We start from the raw sequence: 22,545 nt of genomic DNA, 5'->3' as shown, positions 1-22,545 counted from the left end.
GGGAGCGACGCCGCGCCCTCCTACCCCCGCCAAGCCGGGGCAGCGGCGCCGCTCCCATTGGCTGGCCCCGCCCCGCCGGCCTCTCCGATTGGGCAGCGGCCGCCCCGGCCTCGCCTCTCGCTCGGCTCCGATTGGCTGTTTGCCATCAGTCGCGGTCCTCGCCCTTTTTCCCGGCTCCGGTTGGCTCGTGCCCGCGCCCCGGCCGCCCTCTGATTGGTCGAGGACCGCGGAGGAGCGGGCGCGCGCGCGCGCGCGCGCCGGGGTGGAGGCCGTCGCTGAGGCGAGGGGCTCGCGCCGCCCCCCAGCGCCAACGGCGGCGGCGGGATGGCGGCGATGGCGGCGGCGGCGGTGAGCGGCGCGCTGGGCTCGGGCCCCGCCGCGGGGCCTCCGCCGACTGTCGGCGGAGCGGCGGCGACGGCGACCGCGATGGCGGTGGCCGGCCCGTTGTCGGTGCCAGTGCCCATGAACCTCTTCGCCACGTGGGAGATCGATCGGGCGGTGAGCGGCGCGCTGGGCTCGGGCCCCGCCGCGGGGCCTCCGCCGACGGTCGGCGGAGCGGCGGCGACGGCGACCGCGATGGCGGTGGCCGGCCCGTTGTCGGTGCCAGTGCCCATGAACCTCTTCGCCACGTGGGAGATCGATCGGTCGGCGCCGAGCTGCGTGCCCAGGTGAGCCGCCCCGCCGCCGGGGCTGCGCGGAGCGCGGACACCAGCGGGGCCGGGGGGGAGGCGGCCCCCGCAGCATCCCTGCCCCGCCGGGCCGCGCTCCTCGGTGGCGGGGAGGCCCGGCCCCCGGCAGGGGCTGATGCGCGGCGAGCCCCGGCGCTGCCAGCGGGAGCGGCCCCGGGACCCGCGGGGCAGGGGGCACCGCGCTAGAGCGCGGCTGCGTTGCCTCCATGTTGCAGCCCCTGGCGAGCGTGTGCCACGGGTCTCAGAAGGGGGTGGGTGTATCACCGTGGCCGTGCTTTGGAAGCTGCCTCTTTGCCCCCGAAGTGAGCGGTGATGGCCCCACAGCCGCTTCCGTGAAGCCAGGCAGTGGCCATCCGTGAGCCTGTGTCATCTACACGCCAGACCTTATGGAGCAGCAGGAAGGATTCAGTGTGCTGCCAGCTGAACTCAGAGTTGTACCTCTGGCAGAGCTGGGAGACAGGCTGAGTGGTGTGGATGTCATCGCTGTCTGCATGGCTAGGTGTGCTTATGACCGCCTGTCTTGGAGCCAGAAGGTGCCTGGTGTGTTAACGAGGTGGGTGGGTGTCCTTTGGCCCACTCATCTTACCAGACTCTGGTCAGGTCTTCTTATGAGAGTTACAGGGTAGATTCAGGAAGTCACCCTGGTTCCTTGTCTCTGGGCTGTGGTGTGTTGTCTGCAATGATGTATTCAAGTGTTTCACAAAAATCAGAGGTGTAAAGTTCAAGAGGGTGAAAATAAACATTCCTGTAGGGCAGCAGGATACCAGCCTTTGTGAAAGGGCTTTGCTAGATGGATATGTTTGTAGGGGGAAACTCAGTGACTGTGTGGCCAGATGGGCTGGAGTAGAAACGTTCCAAAATACTCCAGGCTACTAGAGAAAGCCTCTGTGATTGTGGTGCCCAAGGGAGTGCTGGGCTCGGCAGGCAGCAGATGTGAAGGAATTTGCAACATGTGTCTGCTAAAAGCCTGTGCACCTTTTGATGACACATGCTGAGGCTGCTGTGTTGAGCAGGAAGCAAGTGATCATGTCATAGCTTTAAAGTGACTTGAGGTGTTGTTCATTTGTGGGCAGGTTACTCCCAAGCTGGAATTTGGAGAGCAGGACAGAATTATCAGGTCGACTTCCTGTAGAAAAAATTTGCGTATGCAAAACACAGAACTTAGTGATGGTGAAGGATGTGCATGTGCATAGGCTTCACAAATGAAGTGCTCCAGGAGCTAGGGAGAGGAGAACTGCTTTGGGCAAACCACGGACAGCGTGACTGAGAATAGTGAGTCTGAGTGTAGAAGAGTGTAGAAGTGGGTTACATGGGTGGCAGGATGCCAGCGGGTGAGAAGTGATGTGTAATCAGTCTGAAAGTTGTTTGTAGAACTGCTTTTTGGCCCAGTGAATCTTGTGTCTTCTCACAAGGACAGTTTCCATTAGCATTGTGTAGATGCTTGCTCTAACCCACGAGCTCCTTTGTGTGCTGACAGCCCAGGGGGCAGCCATCTGCACAGCTGCTTGCAGGGAGCTGCTGAGAAATTCATCTGAAATATCCTCTCTGGAATATCTTCAGACACAGCACCTGCTAAGATGGGAAGAAGCTAATGGAAGCTGATTCTTCCTTCAGAGGCCATGGCTCTACCATGATGTGCTGTCATGTCTGTAGAGTCAGCAGGTCTGGAGAAATCCTGCCAGTGGCCACAGTCCACAGTGACCAGTTGGGACTGGTGCTTCTGTGTTTTCCAGTCTTCAGTAAGCCCAAGCTTTCCTGAGTGAGCAGGTCATGGATAGGCATGTGTCAGGCAAATGTTTCAGTTCACTGAAGCTGAAGGGAGCTCAAGGCCCAAGCCTGAGCTGTTAATGGTGTATCTGTGCACTGTGCTTCCTCATTGCTTGCCCATGTTCTTTCTCTACTGATCTACTGGTATATGGTATAGCCTCGATGTGTTCTTCAGGGCAGGAGCTCTGCTGTGCTGTCCCAGTGTCTAGCACAGGTGGTCTCTGCTACTGGTATATGGTATAGCCTCCTTCAGGGCAGGAGCTCTGCTGTGCTGTCCCAGTGTCTAGCACAGGTGGTCTCTGGTCTCACTGTGCTTTTGGAGTGGTAGTGGTGGCAAAATAATTTCCATCCATGGGCAATAATGTCCTTGGGCTTCTCTGTCTCTTATGCACTTGTAGTCTGCATTTTTTCATACTTATGCATGTCTGGAGAAAGAAGAACTTTGCACTGGTTTTAATGCTATAGAAGATGATTTCTTTTTCTGGAGTATCTATTGCAAGTCTTGGCTGTCCCTGTGCTGCTTCTTAGGTGTTTAATTTTCTGCAGGTGCAGCTCTGGCTGCTTGCAGGCGTGGGACTGGGCTGGATCAACCTTTGTGGAGTTGCTTTGTGCTTGGCTGTTAATGCAGGACAAGTGGGAGGTTGTCCAGACCTTCAAACTACCAGAAGGAGTCTGAGGCCAATAAAAATGGTCAGTGGGAAGTATAAGCCCCAGTGCATTGAATGGTTCAGTAGTATGACTGCAGGACTTTTGATGCCTTGCAGGAGGATCTTGGCTTTCTAAGCTCAGCTGTTGCCTGTAATGGAAGTTTTTTTCTGGCTGAATGGGGCATGTGCCATGAAGGAAGTCCACATTTATTTTTTGGAAATAGCCTTGCTCTCTGGATGGAGGTGTCATCCCTCCTGCTGGGGTCTTTCTCTTTTGAGGGCCAAGTTGAGAGAGGTCTGTGACCTCTTGATGACCCTTCTATGAACTGACTGAATGTAGCCTAGATCCAGCTGCCTTTGGCTTAAGTGGCTGCCAGGGGAGGCAGAGCTGAATTTTATGGTCAGTGGGCTATTCTGCAGAAAGGCAGAAGGAAGTGAACACCTGGAAACTATCCAAAATGCTCTTTGCATCTTCAGTGGGGCTACCCATCGGCTCAGAATGATTTGCTTCCCATCACAGTGCCTTAGAAGGAAAGCAAACCTGCTTAATTCACGATGCAGGATGTGAGGCATACTTTGGCTAAAATAGTCCATCAATCAGCCTTAACTTCTACTCATAGTTATCTTAGTAGAAGTCTTTATAGCAGTGTTCTGAGGTGGGAGTGTCTTTATTGAGATGCCTTGCATATAGGTTCCCTTAGAGGTAGTAGCAGATTTTCACTGTGTAGAGATGGCCAGAATTGAACTAGAGCATTGCCAAGGTAAAATGTCCGTCTGCATCAAGGTAATGTTTTACTGTGTTCTCATTGTTTTTGTGTGTTGGTCAGGCAGTACGTTGGGAAAAAATGTGTCAAAGGACTTTGTGCAAACATGCTTGAAGTCTTGTTATTTCCACATAGTGGTATTTTCCACCTCCTTTAATAGGACTGCTCTTTTTATTTTTTTCTTTTAACATCTGAGCGTCCATAAATGTGAGTTCTTAATTAGGAAACAAGATAAGATTGTGTGATTGTGTTCACTTTTTCCATGACACAGCTACTGTGTTCAGTGTTATGTGGATGTTGTTTCAGTGATAAGTAATCATATTTCTAGTTAGAGGTGAGAGATACAAGTTGTGTTTTGATTGCTGCGTCAGTATTGCTGAGGTCAGGCTGCAAAGGCAGATTCTACCTGTGCAGATTATGCCGTGAATGGCACTGCAAGGATTCAAATACACTGCATTTCATCCACAATGCCTTGTATCTCAGTACAATGCATGAGGAAACATTCCAAGTCTTGCTGCCACCCACACAGTGTGCTCGAACACAGTGTCTCCTGTGTATGGTTGTTAGAAAAGCATTGATTGAGGGAAATGCGTGTGTTTCGGGCTCACTTTGTGACACTGTGTATGTGTACCTTCAGGATATTACATTCCAGCAGGTGCTCTGAATTCTCTGTCATTATAAATTGCAAACTTTTGTTTTGGAGAGTTACAGCCTAATGAATGTCTTCTTGGAATGAGAGCGGTTGTTGCAAGTACAACTGGAAATATCCCAAAAGTGCCAGCCAGGGTGATCCTCTGAAGTTCCATGAGGTGAATGCTCTGCTCTTGTCTCTGCAACCCAGTTTTCCTGTTTGGGCAGCCAGTGTCCATTACCTGACAACTCGTGGAGAGTAGGTTAACACTTTATTTGTGCAGGTGTGGTTGCATGCTTTCCATTGCCTGAGGTCCAGGAATCCTTTCAGTGACATTTCCTGTGGTGCGAAGTGAAGGAACGTGCTCTCCTCTGGCACAGCGACATGAAGGGGCTGCTGTGGGCTCAGGGGTCTGTTTACTCTCAGCACAGAGCATTGCCTGTCTTTCCTACACCCCCTAAGAGTTTTGTGGCAATGAAGAGCCTCTGAACTGGGTGTTCCTTTAAGAAATGCTTATTCCAGCTGGAATAATATGTATTTATCTGCCTGAGATGTTCTTGAGTGGTTTCCTGGGTAAATCAGACATTTTCATGGTAAACTTCCAACCTCAGCAAAATCTGTTCTGTTTGGAAAAGCTACAGAGTTGCACCTCTGGGAATGTTAAATGATTCCAGATTGTTCCTTCAGAAGACACTATGATTCCTTGACAGACCGATGTAGCTTCAGACCCAGAGTGCTTGGGAGAGGCCACAGTTTCTTGCAGGGAAACAGTCTCTTATAACTGGTGATATGCCGTGTTTGAATTACGATTTCCTTGCAGTCCTATATAGAAAACAAAATGTTCTAAACAGCCATCAGATTGCTTATTATTCTTAATATCATGGGCTTGGCTACAGGCCTGCAGGATAATATGTCTCATATGTTGTCCACTCTCTGTAGCTCTCTGTGGCAGTGGAGCACATTTGGGATTTCTTCTCTGGCAGTGTTTTGTTCTCCTTCTGAGCATACAATAATTGAGCAGAACTTGGGATAAGTGTGCCCTCCTAATATGATTGATGGGGGGTGTGCTCCTTGCAAAATGTTAATTCCCTGAGGGTTTAATTTTATTGGAAGGACCTGTCACGCTGCATGGTAGCCTTGTTTCCCAGCGCTTCATTCACTAGCCAGGCTGTGTTGCAACAGTTCTCTGATGGCTTATCAAAAATGTTACATTGTTCTTACTGTGCTAGGACACCACGAGTGCGCATTCGCCTTCCTCTGGCGTCCTCAGTCACTTGTGGCTGATCTTCAGCAGCAATGTTGTTTGTGTGCAGTCCACCCTTCTCTGGGATCACAATTCCCAGACATTAATTCTGTCAAAAGAAGGAACTGCTGAGCACCAGCAGCCTAGAGGGTTCCCTTAGGAATCCATTCTGTGGTTAGGTCTGTGCTGATGCTTTTGTGTACTTGTTTGAACATGGAATGATTCTAGATTGAAAGCTGTGTCTCCTGTCAACTTCAGAAGTTGTTTCCAAAAGAGAGCCAGGGGTGAAAAACATATTGCATTTTATAGCATGCCAGGTGAGCATATGGCCAGAGCTATTTTCCAAATACCTTGTGTTGTTATCTTGTCCAAGCTTTCAGCATCCCAGCTGATGGGGAAGCTGTGCTTCTGTTTTGGTGGGTTTTTTTTGAGTTTTTTTTTAACTACATCAAAGCTGGTGAGTACTGTTTTGGGAAACAAGAAGTGAGAGTGTCTTACGCCTCTGTGTGGGATGTGGCAGCAGGAACTTGTCTCTGCCTCTGTGGAAGCAGACAGCTCAAGAGATACTGCTCTTGTAGCTAGAAGTCTCTTAGCTAAATGAGGCTTTGTTTGGATACTTCAATATACTCATTGCAGTGTGCTGGGAGGAGAGCTGCAATGTTTCAGGTGCCTGAGCACATTGCAACTGTGGTTACAGAGACCACTCCCTGCCCTGCAGTGTGATTCAGCCTCAGTGCACGCAGCCCAAAATTACACTGACGTTTTCTGCTGGCCTGTTGCAATGCCCTCTCCTTTATAGTGCTGCCCACTGCCATCTCTCGTGCACAGAATACTGTGTTTCTGTATTGTGGTCTAACACTCAGGGGTTCTGTTTGGTAAATTATGTGGTTTCCTTATTTACCTGTCTGTGTTTTCCTTATTTACCTACTCATGCTGATTTTTAAACTTCCATTTCTTATCAAGTTTCTTATTCTTCAGTGCGAACATATTTTAAGTAGCATGAGATCCAAAGCCAGTGCATGTGGGACCATTTCCTGAACAAAAAATGTCCAGGTTCCATGCCCAGCTATGTATTTTTAACTGTTTTTCTGCATATGTGATAAATACATTCTTATCAGTACAGGCAGTTCAGGATGACAGCAGAACTCATGTCTTTAGTTCCATTTTCCAAAACTGAAAACAGTTAACAATTAAGTGTTGGACTATTGCAATGGTAGCAGGGTTAGAATAAGAGTAACTCCTTGGTAAAGGGCTCTGCTACTCTTTTCCTGTTCTTTAATAGGTTTATCTACCAGGAGAGAAGATCCTGTTCCTGTAAAGCCTCTCATTGATTCTTCTGCTGTTTCATTTTCAGTAACAATTCAAGTACTGTCTCTGAGTCGGTATTATTTAGATAAATATCATTTAGATTTACATTATTTATATACTTTTAGAAGAGCTCCTGTGTATTTAGGATTTCCCACCATGTTCCTTCAGCTGTCTTCTTCTAGTCTATTTTCTGCCTTATCAATACATGCACCTTTTTCTCATTGCTCCTTTCTCTCAAAAGCCCTGCACGTGCCTGTGATACTTTTGACACTGTTCTCACGATTTTTTCCTTGCTTCTGGCTTGACTTGCATACCTGCATTTGAGCAATCTTTCAATCCAGGTCTTAATTTTTCCTTTCTCAAATTGGGTTGATATTTTTCTCATAATTTAAAGACTATTCCTTGTGAAGCTGTAACAACCAAATCTTGTTCTTGTATGGCTTGTATTTTTCAGCTGAACTATGTTCTTGATCTGCTTGGGTTGTTTTTTAATGGCTTTTACATTTCTTCAGTGTTAATGAATATCAGCTTTTTTCTTCTTCTAGACTTTCTGAACTCTCTTGTATGTGCATCCCTGAAATAAGTCCCGTAAGTCAGCATTTCTTTCATTTCTCTCATATCTTGTGTTCAAGGCTGCTTGTTCCAGGTATTGCTTCCTTTCCTGTGTGCTCCTTTGTCAGAAGCAGACTCTGGATGTCCCTTTTGGATTTCACATCCTGTGTGTATGAATAATTTATTAAATTTTCTCCTTGATGTTTGTCAAGTCCCTTGACATTTCAAGCTTTTTTCCCCCTGCCTCTTATGCTCCTTAATTTTCAGTCAGACAAAAGGACAACATTCCCATTGCTCTGCATTTACACTGTTTTCATCTCATCTGTGTGTTGCTGAAATGTTAATATTATTTGGAGGTGATTTTTTTTAGCTGTTGCTGTACTGATTTGTGATAATATGGACAAGTCAGCCCTGTTTCAGGGTCCTGCTCTGCCCACAAGGATCTGAGCAGAAAACAGTATTGTACAGGCACTGGTTGTTAACAACTTGTGTTGATGAAAAGCCTAAGAACAAATTTGCCAGCTTTGGTAAGACTCGCTCTTTTGAGTGAAGAATCTTAACTGTGCAACCCTTTAGAATTAAACTTTAAAATTTTTTTCTTAGTTTTTGAAGAAGCCTCAAAAATGGATGTCCATGCTGGTTTGACACTCTTTCATGGGCTTGTATCACTTCAATCTCCCCCCGCCTGTGCTGTTGTTCCAGTGTAACTTAACACGATACAATGTTCCTGAGCCTGCAGGGATTCACATCTGAGGTGCTTGCCAGCTCGAGATAAAAGCAGAGGAAGTGGAAGGGGTGACAGCCTTGTGTCCGTGCTACTTCAGGAGTAGCAAGCTGTAATGAAATGTGAACTCTACATTAAGCATTAGTAGCAAAACTGTTAACTACACTTTAGGGAGGCTGCTGTGTGGCACATGATTGCTTTTTGCCAATGCGTGTGTAGATCTTTACCAGGACACTCTGGATAGTGGAAGGAGTTGGTGTGTATCAGTGACCTAACCCTGACCTCATTTCACCACCTTTCCCAGCCTAGCTGCGTTGGCACAGCAGTCTTGGAGATGTATCTCTGTAAACTCTGCCAGGTGATGAGTGTGAGGATGTGGTCTGTTTTGCATCCCCATTAGCACTTTCTCACTTGGTTCAAAGGTACTTGTCACCACGTCTTAAGCACTTGTGCTTTCCTTTCTGCAGAAAAGGCTGCAAGTGGTGTTTTTGTAATCACCGCTTTGTGGTGGTTACTTCATTAACACATTTTATTTTGGCCTGGAGACAGTGAGCGAGCTGTTTAGCAACAGGTACCTGACAGGCTGCTCTGGCAGCGGAGGCTCGGAGCAGGTGTGCTGCATTTGCACCTTGCCGTGCACTGACTGCTGGTCTCCGCTAAACTGGCACGGCAGCATCTTTGGTTAAAGCAGCCTTGGGTTTGGGGACAGCTGGTGCAGCAATTCTGCTGCATATGGAGACAGAAAATTTCAAAATCTGTTACATTTGCGAAGAAAGTTCCATGGCATTAGCCATACTATTGCCGATGCCTAATTTCAGCATGGCTAAAATGAGGGAAGATCAGTGTGCTGCTGCAGTCTTCCACTATTTCTTGTCTGCCCTGAGATGGCTTTTGAACTTTCCAGTGAACAACTGGAAGTTCTAACACAATGATTTTAAGTAAAGCAGTGACCAGGTAAAGATGGGATGTGTCCTAACTAGTGTTACCCTTTTATTGCTTAGAAAAGATAATTTTAGAAGTTCAGTGCAGCATGTTACCACTGCCCTGTGGATTGGTTAGTAAGCTCTTTTTAAGGTTTCTGGGGAGGCTGTTACACATCAGCAATGAATTTGGTCATGTGTTTTTTCTTAAATAAGTAAAAGTTTGAAAATATTGTTTGAAAATAAAGCAGAAAGATGACCTTGTGGTTTGGACACTGAAGTGAGGCTTAGATTCAGATCCTGAAGTTGCTTGCTCTTCTAGGTGAAGTAGCCCTTTCCCTCCCTGAAGCCACAGCTATGACTCAGGTTCCTGTTCTCCCTACTTTGTTCACAGCTGTTTCCATGCCACAGTGTTGTCTTTTTCTTGCGTGTGATAGGGTGACTGTGGAGAAAAAACACCTGAGAGTGAGAGCACTAGCAGAGCTTGCTTTGCTGCCCAGTCTGCCAGATGGGAATCCCCAGGAGCTGGTGGAATCTAGACTGAGGTTTGGCGAGCAGTGTGTGGAAATTATTTGGACTTTGTGCTGAGGTTTTAAGGGCTCTTTGTGCTGGGAAAAGATATTGCTCCTCTCGAGGCAATGAGTATCTGTATAGCTTGCAGTGGAACATGAGAGAGGCTGAAGAAGCTGATGGCTGTGTGACTGGGTAGAATGCTGTGCATGCTGGGCCAGGGTTCAGGCTGTTTGGGCAGATCCTAATGCATCCTCAGGAGATGCTTCTTGACAGTGCCCTTATTATCTGGAATTCAGCTTGTGTGACAGGACATGCTAGGAGGCTGTGGCAGTCTCACATCCTGTTACGGTAGATGCTGCGTGATGTGCTACAGTGAAATGTTGCTTGTTTTGCGGGGGTTTTACTCCATGCTTTGGATAAACATGGATGAGGGAAAAGCAGAAATGAAGCGATTCATCCAACAGTTAAAAAGTGGCAGTGACAGATTAGATCTTATGTCTCTGCCCGAATCCAGATCTTAACTCTAAATTGCATCATTCTAAGAGCAATAAGGTCTTGCTGTAGCAGGGCCCAGGAAATGTAATTATGTCACTGCAAGTCTCCTGTTCACACGGTGGGGCAACAGTTGCTTGGTATGATTTGTCCTCAGTTAATTTTCCTTTTAATTTTTTGTCACTCCTTCCCAAATATTTGAGCTTTGTGAACAACACAGCCAATAAGTTGTAGCCTCACACGAGTATCTGCTAGGAAATTACACGTCTGTCCAGCTTTCTCAACTTCTGATCTATTTGCCCAGTTTTGTACTGTCTTGTCAAGGGCAACTGCCTCAAGAGCCATATTTCATAGAAATATGTGGTTAAAGGGAGCTTGGAGGTCCTGTTGGGTCCCCTGTGGTGGAGAACTTGGCTGTCTTCCAATCCCCTATTTGCTGGCTGGGTGTGCTGTGAAGGTAACTCAACCATCCTCAGGGTTGCTGTCTTTTTGTGGTGGGATGGTATTGAGAACCTGGAGGGGAAAAGGAGGAGAGAAGGCAGCCTGGAAAAAGCTGATATGAGTGCAGGAAAGGGGGTGGGAGAGAACGGTGCCTTTTCAGGCTAAGCCATTTCAGCTGTGTTCTCTCCAGTGATGCATCTGTGTGGGTTTGTGGTGTGAAAGGATTGCAGAGTTGAGAGATTGGTTTCAAGGAGTCTGTTTCATTCATGGTTTGTGCAGCAAGGTGCACTTGCTCCCTGCATAGGTAAATGTGCCTTTAAATCAATGAGTAGGAGGCAAAATTAACAACTCTAAAACACCCCTCTCAAACAATTGGAGTAGGAACAGTTTAACAGCCACCCACTTGCCTTGTAACTTCTGCCTACTCACAGCCCAGCCAAGAGGAGGGAAAGGAAATCTCTTAACCTGATTATTGTTTGTGACTACAGGAAGCAATCCAGTTACAGCAATACTTTAATCCTGGCACTGTTGGATCCCACTTAGAACAGAGAAATCTTGGTTTCATACCCTTGTGGGCAGGGATGTGGTGTCTGTAAAGGAAAAACATCAAACCTCCCCTTGCCTTGGCCTGAAGAAACTGTGATGAGGCTCCACACTGAGTACTTGGAGTCTGTTGAAAGAGCATGAGAACAGCTGGCACCAAAATTTGAGTCCTGTCTATCTGTCTAGATAAGGAATTACCTTTGTAGATCTAAATGTCTTTTGGGGGAAGTTTGAAGCTTTTAGCAGATCCTGATAGTTGTGTGCTCTTGGGAAGAGGAATCTTGAAAAGCATTTCCCAAAGACTACTTCTGCCATTGCAGCCATGGTTATTTTTCCTCTGGGTAGCTGGCAGAGCTGTGAGGTTAGGGAAGAAACCAGGCTGAAGACTGTGGTAGCAGCTTGTTTCTGTGACAAGGGAAATGGTGTTCTTTGGGTGAGATGCAAAAATGCAGAATGGTGGGTGGTGGACTGGCAGAAGTGGTCAACATTCCAGCTAAACACAGCTGTGAACAGAAGGCAGGATAGGTATTGGCCCCCAGAAGATTATTTTCTTTTCTGAGAAATGATGAGGCACTTGTCTGGTGTGCAATTCTGATTGTAGCAGCAAACACTCCTGTTGACATGAATATGAATACGTTTCAGGTCCCAAGTGACCAAAGATTAATAACTCTGCTTAATTACAGCCTAATTTTTTTCTAATACTATGAGAGTAAATGACTTTTCAAGGAGACCTGACTGTGAGATGTGCACGATATTGGAACTCTCTTTGGGAAGAAGGCAAAATTAAATAGATCAAGGTTTAAAATCCAGGCAGAATTTGTGTGAGAGAAGCTCCGTGGTCTCTGCCTTTAGAGTAGGTGTGTTTTCAGGCCAGACAAACTTTCCATTGAGGTTAGCAGTGTTCAGTGTGGATCTGTCCCAGGGTGGTTACAGCCTCAGCTATCCAGGTTACGGAACATTTTCCTTGTGACATCACAGCGCTCCAAAGGAGATTATGAAGAGGAAGTGTAGAGTTACATGGTGTTTTGCCAGCACTAATTATACATTTTATTGTATGTATAAATAAATCACATGAAGTTTTCGTATTCAGTTCCTGTTATCCAGAATAAACATTTGTTACTGATGGCTCTCTAGAAGGATCTCTGAGTTGTTGACAGTGCAGGTGAATTCGTATGTGATACAGTTTCTCTGTCTAAGCAACATGGGGGGACTTCCTCAGAAGCAGCAGATAGAACAACTAATGCTAAAAAAGGGAATCTCCTAGAAATAAGGAAGGAAGATAAAAAAAGAGAGAAGAGAATAGAAGAGATTAAAAAAAGAAAAGAGATTGATTGGTGACAGTGTGAGGATTTCTAGATGAATTTTTTTGAGCGTCCTGGTTCTTGTTGACTATGGGAAATGAAGCCATTGAAGGGAAATAACTTGGTTCTTTCTGGGGCTGGTGAGAGAGATAATCTCAGGCTGCCTCAAAGAAGACTTTTGAACAACTTCTTCTTCCCTTATTTTGCAGTAGGAAATATGGCTACCAAATAAGTGTTATGTGTTCTGTAGAGCATCTCTATCTTTTTGGGCATGTAACTGAAATACATAGGGATGTGCACACCCTCCCCACTGCCCACCTGAAAGACAAAAACTGGACCTCAGTGACAAGTTACCACCTTGTGAAGGACACGTTGAAAATGCACACACTGCACAAGGCCTATGGATTTGAGCTGTGGTGCTGTGACTGTTAGTCCTTCCTGCTTCTCCATGTACCTGTGGACTCTTTTTGGAGTGCCAGCTCTGTGTGCAAGCTGTAGGATGCTCTTGGGATTGCGAGGGACAGTTGCTGCTTCTGAGTGGTACCTGGTGAAGGGGAGCTGATTGAGAGTGTTTGAAAAGCATGTGTCTGTGCAGAATACCTGTCTCCACCACCATGCTTGTCCTGGAGATTATACCTGCATTGCACCTGGGTTCTGCCTCTTGCTCATCATCCCCCCTTCTCCTGGGACACAGGTGCTCAGCCTTTTAGAAAAGCAATAAATCCATATAAAGTAAACAAGTTACAGGTTGGTGTTGTCTGTGTCTCTGGTGCACGTCTAGGGAGAGGGGACAAAAATGGAGGAGAACTTCTCTTCCCTGTCCTATTGAACTGAAAGACATTTTGCAGCTATGTCATTAATTGTATAATTGTGTGACAGCTGTCAGCACTGTAGAAACTCAAGCCTGTGCCATTTGCTTATTATTTCCCTGGTTCTCACAATTCCTAAGTTTTTACTATATCTTACAACATGTAGATTATGTAAAGTTCAGCAGAGGCTGAGTGAGAGCCAGCCGTGTTTTCTACTTGCTGATTTTTTTCCTTTCATATTTTCAGTTTTTGTATTACCTTGAGATTTCCCATTTTTCAGCTATGACAGAAATTCTTGTAAGGATTAAGCCTTAATGTTTAGGATTAGATAAAAGGATGTTGAGGGAAGGAGTCTGTTCTATGCTTGGTGACACTGGTTTTGTGCATGGACAGCCTGCAATGTTTGGGAGGAGAGGCAGCTCCTGAACAAACTGCTCATGGACTAGATCTGCTAATGACAGATGGTTTGAGGTGGCAACTCCCTGGCAGTAAAATGACCAGGCCAGTGAAACAAGATAGCAGAGAGATTTTTTGGGCTTGGGAATTTGTATGGGGTTTCGTACAACTGATTCAAAAGAGCTTTTCAGTCTTGTACTGTGTTGCAGTTGATGCTGCCAAAGTGCAGCCATTGGCAGTCTCAGATTCCCTGAGTTTGGTTTTGACATGTTGCCTTAAGATTTACAGACTGAAACACATCGATTTGTTGCTTGTGCTGAGTTTCGCCACACTGTTTCACTGTCATTAAATTGCCCCAGTGAAATATAAACTTAGAGCAAATTCAACTAAGCTGAATGCTTCCTTTCCTCTGATTTACACCAGCTTTGCCTTGGGAAGTGAACCTGATAATCTCTCTTGCAGTATGTATGCAGGCGTACAACAAATAGGCCCTAAATATGATTTATTTTTTCTTCTTTCTCTAATGGAAGGCCTTGAGATATTAGGAACTAGGACAAATCCTACTCTTCCATGTGGACATCCCTGAGAACAAAAGTGTTTAGAGTTCCCTAGGACCCACAGCAGTATTTCTTCCTTGCCTCCCTGTCTTCCCTGCCCTTGCAGAATTTGGCATGTGCTTTCTGTTGCAGTGATAGTAGGAGGTTTCTTGTAAAGCTTTGTGATTATTAAAGGCAGCCTTTGTTTTCTTTTTACTTTGCCTGCAGAGGTTGTGCTTTGGAGGATTGTCATCCTCTGAATAGCAAGGCTAGCAGCTTTCTTCTTAAGAATAAAGATCTAATTTTGAAGATGTATGCAGATTTTGTGCTGAAGGAAGATGTCTAATAAAATAAAGAATTTTCTGTCAGGACAAGCTGTGTATTTCTTCATGGCTGCAGCTACTAGATGAAATGGATGAGAGGCTCCTAAAGCATCTGTATGTTGTAAATTACTGGGCTACATCCAGTGATAAAACTGGGTGTAAAATCCTGCTCCTAACTCCAGACAATTCTGGAGGGCTCAGGTCCATATCATAACAGAACTGAGAGAGCTGAACTGTGAGGTGTGTGGTTGAGTTTCCCCCCTGTCCTTTCAGATGCATTTCAGGCTGTTTCTCAATGGCTGTTGGCAGACTTCCAGCCTCTTGCTGCCTTGCTCAATCATCTGCAGTGTGAGTAGTTTAGTAACACACGAGAATTACAGCAAGCGTGAGGTGGTGTGCCTGCGTCGTGTGAAATATTCTGCTGTGCCCTGGGAAGGTCTGCCTGGAAATGGCTTTTGGGCTCACTGGTTAGTATGACTTTGAGTGCAAATCCACCACTAACTCCCAGCAGCTGACATCCCTAGCAGGGGATAAGTTTGTAGTAGTTGTTTTCTCTCTTTTGAGTTAGTTTTCTCGCCAGTCCAAAGGAGAATGGAGTAATGTGGCATGAATGCTGAGAAGCTGCCCCTTTGTAGAAGAGCATTGCCTTTTTGGGACTCTCTAGAGGTAGCAGCTGCCACAGGGCAAAAAGAGGGTGTGATGAAAATCCAAACATGGCTACTGGAAGGATGCTATGCTTTTCATTTCTTCAGCCACGGTAGCTGACTTCCATCATCTCTTCTATGGATCTGGTTTAGTATGGTTTTGGTAGGGAGGAGGCAATCTGCCAGCCTTCCAGTATTTTCTAAGGCAGCTGTCAGTCTCTCTCTCCTTGTTTCCCAGAAGAGATGGGAAGGAGCATGCAGACTATCTGTCAAGTATCTACCAAAGTAACTATCTGCAACTGGAGAGGCTTCTGGAGGGCTAGGTAATTATAAATGTTATTTCTTAGAAAAGAAAAACCAAGTTTTCTGAAGCCACTTCCTTTCAGTTGCTTCTTCCCTGGGAATATGGAAAAAAGAAAAGCTATCTGCTCCCCTTTTGGAAGTTGCCTGAATATTTGGCTGACTCTGGTGTGGAGCAAATGCTACAGATGCTCTACAGGTGCTAGGGGAGTGTGTTAAGATATTTACACTTCAAATATCACAGAATCCCCTGAGCTGCAAGGGATCCATGAGGATCATCAAGTCCAACTCCTGACTCCATATAGGACAACCTAAAATTCTCAAACTTGTCAAAACTCAAAATTATTCACTGTGAGGGTGAATAGGCCCTGGCTCAGGTTGCCCAGAGAAGTTGTGGATCCCCTGTCCCTGGAAGTGCTCAAGGCCAGGCTGGATGGGGCTTTGAGCAACCTGCTCCAGTGGAAGGTGTGCCTGCTCATGGCAGGGGAGTTGGAACAAGATGATCTTTCAGGTCTCTTCTAACCCAAACCAGTCTATGATTCTGTGATAATTGTCCCCATTTCTAAAGAACATCTTGTCACTCCCTGGCTGTATGTCAGTTCAGGATGGGAATCGGAGCTCTCCAAAAAGTTACAACTGTTTCTAGGTGTAAAGATTTTGGTGCTGTTTAATGCAACAATGACTTTGATGTTGAACTTCAATGTTGAATTCGGCTTCCATGAATGAATACAGAACATCAGACTGCTGCTTTGTCTGTCTGTTACAAGAAGTTTCATCTAATATCTGAGGTGCTTTTTCAGCTGTGTTGCCTTTTTTAGTCTGTGGACATACATCACAAAATGGGGTAAATTTCAGAGATGACTTGACACCAGCCCAAGTTTTGTTACTCACTGATAAAAGGTGGACCATTCCTCAGTGGGTTTTTGGTGTGTTGCCATTTCTTTTTTGCCTAAGCAAATATGTTATTTGTCTATGCTCTACCGGAGGTCAAGCCAGACAGACTTAAAAGACTTGTGGCCCTCCTAATCTTAAGAATGGAAAAAACCCCAATGGGAAGTCTTATATGCTGAGATTAGAGGCTTACATATTAAATGCAGATACTGAATGGTTTTCTCCCAAGTATCTTTTCAAATATCAACTTGTTGGGTTATTTTTTCCCCCCAAAGAGTGTGATTTGCATGGCACCTTTCATGGGCTGTAGTGCAGGTAGCTGGGATGCATGACCCAAAGACATCGTGTGAGCTCTCAACACAGCACAGCCAGCGCTGTCAGTAGAAATCTGTGCAGCAGGGTGCAGGATTCAACACTGGACAAAATATGTGAAATAAAAGTACTCAAAGCCAACAATGCTGCCTTCAGGAAGCTGCTTCAGGAGCTGTGGTGTGCTGAGGGAGAGAAAGGTGACAGGCACCCCAAAGTGGCTAAGTGCTGTTGTCTTATCTTAACTGGAAGCCTTGCATGCCTTTCTGCTGGGGTGCTGGGTGATATGTATGGTTGGCATTACAAGTGCTTCCTGGAGGTGATTCATGCCTTGGTTGGGTTGTTTCAAAAGAAGGTGGAAAGTTTTATTCCTTTCTCAAGCCCATTTCCAGATCTTCTCTACTTACACTCAGCAGGGACACCTGGAATGGCACAAATTGGCAGTTCAGCCTCACAGCTCTGGACTGGCACTGGTTCCAGCACATGCCTGATTATGTGACGAGCTAGCTCAGTGCTGGCCTGGAAGGAAACAGCTCATTGTTTTTTAGGCTCATTCTTTGCTGGATGAACAGGCTGAGTCAATATGTCACGTGCTCAAACACACAGTGGTGCTTGGGAATCACAGCGAGTGAAGGATACAGCATAGTGGAGGGATAGAAGGATACAGGCAGTGGGGATTGGTTCTCCAGCTTCCCTGCCTGCACCCTCTGAGAGGGATTGTCAGTGTTTCCAAAGAAGTGGGGTGTTCCTTGATTTCTGTGAGCATCTCTGACAAGGGCCTGAAAATGAGCCTGGTGGGGAATTGTCCAGGCTCCTCTGGGACTCCTGGGGGAATCTTTACTGCTATGGGCAGTAACTATCCTTCACCCCAGGTATCTGTCTGCTCGATGCTGCCCTTTGTGTGTTCTCTGATGGGCACAGCCTGTAGCATAAGGTCCATAAAATGGAGCCATGCTGTTTTATCTCTGGGAGAAAGGCAGTGGTATAAGGAAAAGGTCATTCTGACTTAGTGCTAGTGTAAACAGATTAAACCCTCCTCTTTATTTCTTCACAACATTTTTTTTCCTTTGATTAATGTGGATAGATAGCACTCTTTACATGTTGTTTTGTACTGGTTTCAATTATCCATTTACATGGATAGCTGAGTAGAATAAGGTATTTCTTACTGAGTGCCAGTTCTAATGGGGATGTTATCAAGTGTTCTCTTCCCTGGCACATTTTTCCAGGTGACTCCTTGAAGAAAATTGTCTGCAGAGATGGAAATATGTCTCTAACTGAAATAAAAAAAAAAAGGATCTTCCAAAAGCACCAAAGCACAGTGAAGTTGCACTGAAGTATAGGGATTCCCAAGGATATTGCTGCAGTGTATGCATCCTTTCTCGTTGTGTTTGAAGCTGTTACAGAATTCTTGTGCACAGAGGTGTTTTAAGCCCAAATGGCCATGGTGTATCTAGGGCTCCAAGTAAACATCATTCAGCCAGTGGATGGCAGGGATACTCACAAGGCTTTGCAATCTTTTGCTGGAGACAATTTCACCAGGAGTGCAGCCCTCAGTCAGGGGTGTGTGCTGGATAAATTATCAGTAGTGCTCAGATACCAGCTTTATCAAAAACAGTGCAAACTGAAGAAACAAGTGCCAGAAGCAGCTAACAAATACCTCCACAGTCTTTGTTCTTTGATTGAAGTCTTCTCTTTAAGCCTTTCTTTTTACGGGGGGGTAACTGACCTTGAGTCTGAAGCCCAGTGCTTCAGTGTCGGTGAGCAGCTGTTCTTTGAGCAGATAATACAAGTGTGTGGGAGACTGGCCCAGCCTGCCTTCTGAGGCGTAAGCAGCATTAATCTGGGGAGGTGGAGGGTTGGTTCATACACAGGTGTGCCCACAGAGCCTGTTCATGGAGACCCAGGGACCCTGTGCTTTATGTAGCCATCAAACCTGGAAGCAGAGGTGTCTGTAACAGATGCAGGAGCTTCTCATAGTTTTGTGCTCAGTCTCTGTCCTGAGAGTTTGGTTGTCACCTGTACCTTCTGGATTTTTCCTTTGTATTTCATAGCTGTTCACATTGCTGGGTTAAATCTCTTTTCTTGCAGGAAGAGTTAAACCATAGATCTTATGTTTTGTCTGTCAATGATACATGTGCACATTTGGGGTTTATTATGTTTCACCTCTATTCAGTTGCAGAGTTTTGGCATCCCACAGCATCACCAAAGGTGAGGCTGGACTTGCTGTCAAATCAGAATATTCCAGAGGGAGGCAAAAGCCCCACTGACAGAAATGTGAGTGGTAGATTAATCTCTTGTTTCAGGTTATCTCTACAACTGTTGGAATAATTTGATCTTTCTCTGTGGTGGTGACAAGCAGTCAGAGGGGCTGACAAGAGCAATTGCATTAAGCCTACTTAACCCTTGCTAATGCTGTGAGCCAGAGAGATTGCAGTATTGTCTGGCTGAGGCTTAAGCCAGTTCTTTAATATCAGGTACTTGAGTTCAGGTTTTGAGAGAGGATATAAACAAGAAGAAAGGGAAAACACCCAGTTTTATTTAATCACTCGGGTCGGTCTAGTTTTATGTTTTTGTTGCCTGTCGTGCTGAAGCAACACAGGCTACTTTTTAACAGAGAACAATCTGTGCTGCACACCCCATGTGTGCTGCTCTGCTGCTCACAAGTGTAGATATGCAATGTGTCATTCCCTCAAATGGAAAAGCTTGGAGAATCAATCACAATGGCAGCTCAGTGATCTGCCTTTACAGTACCTTCACAGCTTGGCTTTGCTGGATGCTGAGCCTGCACCGGACTTGCCAGCTGTTCTGGTGTCCCTTGGAGATCTTCCATTCATAAGACTGAGCTGGGCTGGTCTTACTTAGGCTTGCAGTCCTGTTGCCAGAAAACCGGATAGCTGGCTGTCATCCAGGTGCTAAGAGGGCTTTGCTGTCAGAGTTTTCTGAGTGTGGTGGTCTCCGGTGACATGGATTTGTGGAGTTGCTGTGGCAACCTGCATAGGTTTCCTCAAGCCCCTGCCTGGTTTCTGGTTTCCAAATTAGCTTTGTTATTCATCCCACTTTGGAGAAGGGACACTGGGGGCTGGGCCTTGGGGCAGTTTGCCTGCTGGAGAAGCAAAGCAGCCTCTGAAGAGGTGGGGGCACAGAGCTGATGGCTGCAGCGTGGTGCCTGCCTGCCTGCCCTCCAGCTGGGCACATGAACGAGAGCCTCTGCCTCTCTGCAGCCTCCCTGTTGCCTTTGCTTGCTTATTCCTGCTGTAGTTGTAGTTCAAAAGTAGTTAAAAGTTGTTGTGTCCTGGCCCCATTGCATTAGGTCAGACTGATTTGAAAACCCTATGCTGTTTTCATTTTAAGTGAAAAAAATATTGATAACTTAAGCAGAAACATTGCTTTCTTGCTTCAAGAGAGGTCATTCCTCTGAAGTTCATTTGAGTGGAATGTAGTTCAAACAAAGCCTTGAGTGAAGCCCTTGGAAGGCAGAATTTTCCAAGCTTCTGAGGTAACTCAGGGCCTGATGCTTCCTAGCTGGAAGTCCATCCCACACCCTGGAGCATGCAGGCTGTGCAGAACTGTCCCTTTCACACCTGTGAGCTCAGTGTGCAGCTCTGTTGGCTCCACATACTTGCAAATGTTCTTCTTGAAGCTCCATACTTTCTCATGAGGCTGCCTACAAGGTCCTGGGTGATTGTCTCTTCAGGTGTGAAAATGTGAAAGGGAGAAAATGAAACTTCCTATTTTATGTGGCTAGCTTTTAACAGGTAAGCAACCTAATTAATTAAATGCTATACACAGTTCTAATATAGGATAATAAAGGGTTGGAGAGGGATGAAATGATTTTTTTCCTTTTAAATAATATTTTAAACACATAATTTTATTATGATGCATCATGGATTATTATATACATATCTTGATTGAAATTTTATAATCTTCTCAGGATCTGATCACCCATCCCAGCATAATAGTCTTGTTTTCCTGTTTCTTGTGAGGTGCCCAGCACTACTGCATACTTAGTGTTCAGGGCAAACTAAACATGAAGTGTCTATCAAAAGCTGTTCCAATTTTTATTTTCACTCTCACAGGTTCTGCATAACTGATATCTTGATTAAAATATAAATCTTGCAGTTTTTTTCCCATTTGTGTAAAGTTTAGTAGCAAGTGGAGAGAAAAAGATAAGCTTAGTGAAATGCTACTTGCAGTTCCATGACAGCAAGAGTTGCTTATATTTTGGGCTTGATATGTGCTTGGATCATGATCATAAGAGTTTAAAGTTGGAAATTCTGGACTGTGGACAGCAGAAGTGCCTTTATATTGTCCAAGTGGTGTGGTTCACTTAAAGTAACTTTTGACTTAACTTTACACAGCCTTGAGCCTGAGATATTCTGGGTATTGTATGTCTCTGATAAAAATAACAGAAGCAAATATGTGCTCAGGACTGGGATTGTTGCAGAGCTGATAGTGATCTCAGAAACCACAGGAGTGTCATGTTCCTCAGTTCCTAGATGGAGATGCCTTGAAATGCCTGTGTGAAGTGCTCCAGGGCATTATGAACCTGCAGCCTGCATGCTGCAGAGACCATACATGGGTAAAGAAGAGCAGTTTGTTGAATGGTAACACAAGTCCTGATCTTCAGTCTGGGCACAGGACTGTACATGTTAGTGTCTGTACAGTTAACTCACTGTGAAGAGGGACTGTGTAGGGGAGCTCTGGCCCATTTGAATTGGGTTTGCAGCCCACCTTGGGTCTCCTGGGTACCACAAATACACCTGAGATCCCTGCTCAAACTGCTGTGGAGGTGATGAGAAATGTAGTGGATGAAGGGAGACTGGGGGTGATGTTGGGGGCAGAGAATTGCTTTTACTTGTTTCTGCTTTTGCTCTTTGAGAGTAATCTTAAATATTTGTATTACATCTCATTGCATTCTCTGTCTTACTTGCCAAGACTGGTTGCCTTAGTCACCAGGGCTGTGGTAACTAGGACAACAAGATTAAGCAGGCAAATGTAGAAATAATGGTAATAACTTTCTCAACTCTTCCTGCAATTGGCTTGTATGAACAAATATCCTGCATGTGGGTGACTTGTGTCAGCAGTCTGTTCTCCCTTTCTGCCTGACACCTCCTGAAATCCTGCTGGTGACACTACCCTAATGGAGCTGTGGTGGTGCCCTCCTGCAGCTGGAATAAGCCTGTCAGGGCCATGTGAATGTTGCTGCCCACCTCCTTCCTGAGCGTGGCAGCCTGTGCTGGAGCTGGGACAGAGTGCAAGGGACACTAAAGGCCAGCTCTCGGGGCCAGCACCTGTGTGCTCACTAGCTTGGTGGCAGAGTCTGAGTGGGACCAGTATCTGCTGGGATGGGGAGGCTGCCTTACAGTGCTGGGGCAGCTGCTGGCTTCCATGCAGTCACTTTCCTCTATACTAGTTGGCCTCTCCTGAAACAGTTATTTATGTGTTGATTTATTTGCTCACTGTGGGACTGAGGAGGGTCTGGGAAATGGTAATTGTTGTTCTGTCTCTTATTCCTCAGGATACTGTTTGCACTATGGGTATAGTTGGAGGTCAGCTTTTGATGCAATTTTGCTTTGCTTTGAGAGCAGGCTGTTTCTATCCCACCAGGTAAACCCAAATCCTGACTTGGGACAATGAAGCTGTATCTCCCACCCCACCTTGGAAACATGTTGTTCCTGGAAGCTCTCTTGCTGTGTCTGCATCTTGTGTCTGCCCTTCCTGCAGTAACAAACCAGTGCTGTATTATCTCCTCTAGAAACCTCCCAGCTCCATGAATTTGGGACAGCAAGGCACTTGCCTAGT

At 45.9% G+C, this 22,545-nt stretch overlaps 1 protein-coding gene across 1 annotated transcript in view; it reads left to right on the top strand.

Annotated features, from left to right (window-relative positions):
* Positions 1 to 249: 249 nt before the first annotated feature.
* LOC121346389 (phosphofurin acidic cluster sorting protein 1-like) overlaps positions 250 to 22,545 on the top strand; it is a 54,390-nt gene continuing 32,094 nt past the window's right edge. Inside the window, exons 1-2 of the mRNA XM_041424167.1 lie at positions 250 to 486; positions 637 to 668. Of these exons, the coding sequence (XP_041280101.1) occupies positions 325 to 486; positions 637 to 668 (194 nt within the window). The 5' untranslated portion in view covers positions 250 to 324. The remainder of the gene's footprint in view (positions 487 to 636; positions 669 to 22,545) is intronic.

This window comes from Onychostruthus taczanowskii, unplaced genomic scaffold (assembly GCF_017590055.1).
Source record: "Onychostruthus taczanowskii isolate IOZ18803 unplaced genomic scaffold, ASM1759005v1 scaffold80, whole genome shotgun sequence".
Taxonomy (NCBI): domain Eukaryota; kingdom Metazoa; phylum Chordata; class Aves; order Passeriformes; family Passeridae; genus Onychostruthus; species Onychostruthus taczanowskii.
The sequence above is the reverse complement of the archived record's forward strand: the minus strand, read 5'-3'. Positions and strand labels throughout refer to the sequence as shown.